Raw genomic sequence first — 2,103 nt, 5'->3', positions numbered from 1 at the left:
CTTATATCATTTCTCTCTTTAACTGTTTTGGGTTGACATGCTGCTTATTTTCTTCAGACTTCTCTTAAAGAAAGATTAAGTTTGCTGGAGGAAACCAACACCGCATTACAGGAGCAGGTAAGAATTACTGTCTGTTTCCGACTGTTAATTTTTCTTCATTGTAGCTGCTTGAGAAAAATGAATCCTTAGTGAAATATTAATATCGCAATATGTATCCTATTGGCAAGCATTAGTTGTTTTTTCTGAAAGGAGATACAGCATCGTACTTTGGTTCTGCGGAGTAGCTGTTTTTTCTGAAAGGAGATACAGCATACGTACCATCCGCCGCAATGACAACAAGGAGGCGGCTGCTCGTGTCCGCCGGTGGCCTGCTCCTCGTCGCCGTCGCGAGCAACAACGCCAGCAGGAGAGCGGCGGCGGCCGCGGTCGACAGCTACGACCCGGTGACAGAGGCGGAGCGCGCGGTGAGCGAGGCGGTGTCGCAGCGCGTCGGGGAGGCGGTCCGGCTGCTGGAGGCCGGGCGGGAGCTACAGGCGCGCGGCGAGTTCGTGGGGGCGCTGGCGTCCTTCACGGCGGTGGTGAGCGGGTACAAGGAGCTGGCGCTGTCGGAGTACGAGCGGGTGGGGCGGGCGTTGGTGCTGTACGAGATCGGCGACCGCGACAAGTCCATCACGGAGATGGAGGACGTGTCGATGGATTTGTGGGCGGCAGAGGAGCTGCGGTGGTGGGGAGCTACGCCGGCAGTGGTCTAATCGAGCCGAAGGCGGCTGCTCGCCAGCGGTGGGAAGGTCTGGGGGCGACGAGGGCGGTGGTGGCAAGGTTTGGGAGCGGCGGCAGATCTGGTGGAGGACACGGGTGGGGATTGGTCATGATTTGGGGGCGGACGTTGCGGTCTGATAGAGTTAGGGCCGGAGGTGGGGGTAGCGGGTTTTTTTACCCGCAAAAAAAAAAGATAGCCCCTTCTTTGTCGTCTGCCAGCAAAGAAGGGGTGGACCATTGCAGTGTACTGGCATCCAGTGGAACCCACCAGCACTTCTTTGCCGTCCGCTGGCAGATGGCCAGACGGCAAAGAAATGACAGATGTCAAAGACCTTCTTTGTCGTCTACCAGTTCTTTGTCGTGTGTTGTTTGGTAGCTGATGGCAAAGACCTTCTTTGCCGTCAATAGCAAAATCCCTAATTCCAGTAGTGTTTTATTATTATTAGAGGTAAAGCTAGTTCATACAGTCGACTCTAAGAGTTGGTTCAAATAGGGAAGAAAGTGGGAAAGCTGTAGCATGAATCTAGGACTTGGTTCTAAAATGAAACGGGGGAAAGTAGTAGATACTGGCTACTCAACCAGTCTCTTGGTTGAAAAGACGAAGAAAGCATGGTGGATGGCGAAGGGTGGGGGGAAGTGGACCTATCTCTTGGTTGAAAAAGAAAATAAAGTGACGGGTGTTGGGAGACAACGCAAATGAGAATGAGCAGGTCTAGATTTCCTGTGCTCACATAGGAAAATGTCACCGAGGAGATAAAAAATGGGACAAATGCAGACATGATGCCTAAGTGTTTCCCGCTCTCGGCAACCACATCTGCCTCACCACTTTATGCCCCTGCTGTCCCTACACCCATATCGCTACCGTTAATGTAAAATCACATGAAGCATTAAGCAATGCCACCTAATGTCATTATAAGTAATGGTCTAGTGCCGTCGATAAATTGAAGCAATGCCACCACCATTTTATGAAGTGCTTCCGTCTTGCTTTATTTCCCATGAATTGTGTTTTTGTAGTTACAGTTGGAAATATGCCCTAGAGGCAATAATAAATTAGTTATTATTATATTTCCTTGTTCATGATAATCGTTTATTATTCATGCTATAATTGTATTGATAGGAAACTTAGATACATGTGTGGATATATAGACAACACCATGTCCCTAGTAAGCCTCTAGTTGACTAGCTCGTTGATCAATAGATGGTTACGGTTTCCTGACCATGGACATTGGATGTCGTTGATAACGGGATCACATCATTAGGAGAATGATGTGATGGACAAGATCCAATCCTAAGCCTAGCACAAAGATCGTAGTTCGTATGCTAAAGCTTTTCTAATGTCAAGTA

General features: G+C 49.0%; 1 protein-coding gene across 1 annotated transcript; it reads left to right on the top strand.

Annotated features, from left to right (window-relative positions):
* Positions 1 to 209: 209 nt before the first annotated feature.
* On the top strand, positions 210 to 752 carry LOC119279798. The gene is made up of 2 exons (XM_037560915.1): positions 210 to 222; positions 301 to 752. Exons 1-2 carry the CDS (start codon positions 210 to 212, stop codon positions 750 to 752), a joined length of 465 nt encoding a protein of 154 aa, XP_037416812.1.
* The last annotated feature ends 1,351 nt before the right edge of the window (positions 753 to 2,103 follow it).

The sequence above is a fragment of the Triticum dicoccoides genome, chromosome 3B (genome assembly GCF_002162155.2).
Source record: "Triticum dicoccoides isolate Atlit2015 ecotype Zavitan chromosome 3B, WEW_v2.0, whole genome shotgun sequence".
NCBI classification, from domain to species: Eukaryota; Viridiplantae; Streptophyta; class Magnoliopsida; order Poales; family Poaceae; genus Triticum; species Triticum dicoccoides.
The sequence above is the reverse complement of the archived record's forward strand: the minus strand, read 5'-3'. Positions and strand labels throughout refer to the sequence as shown.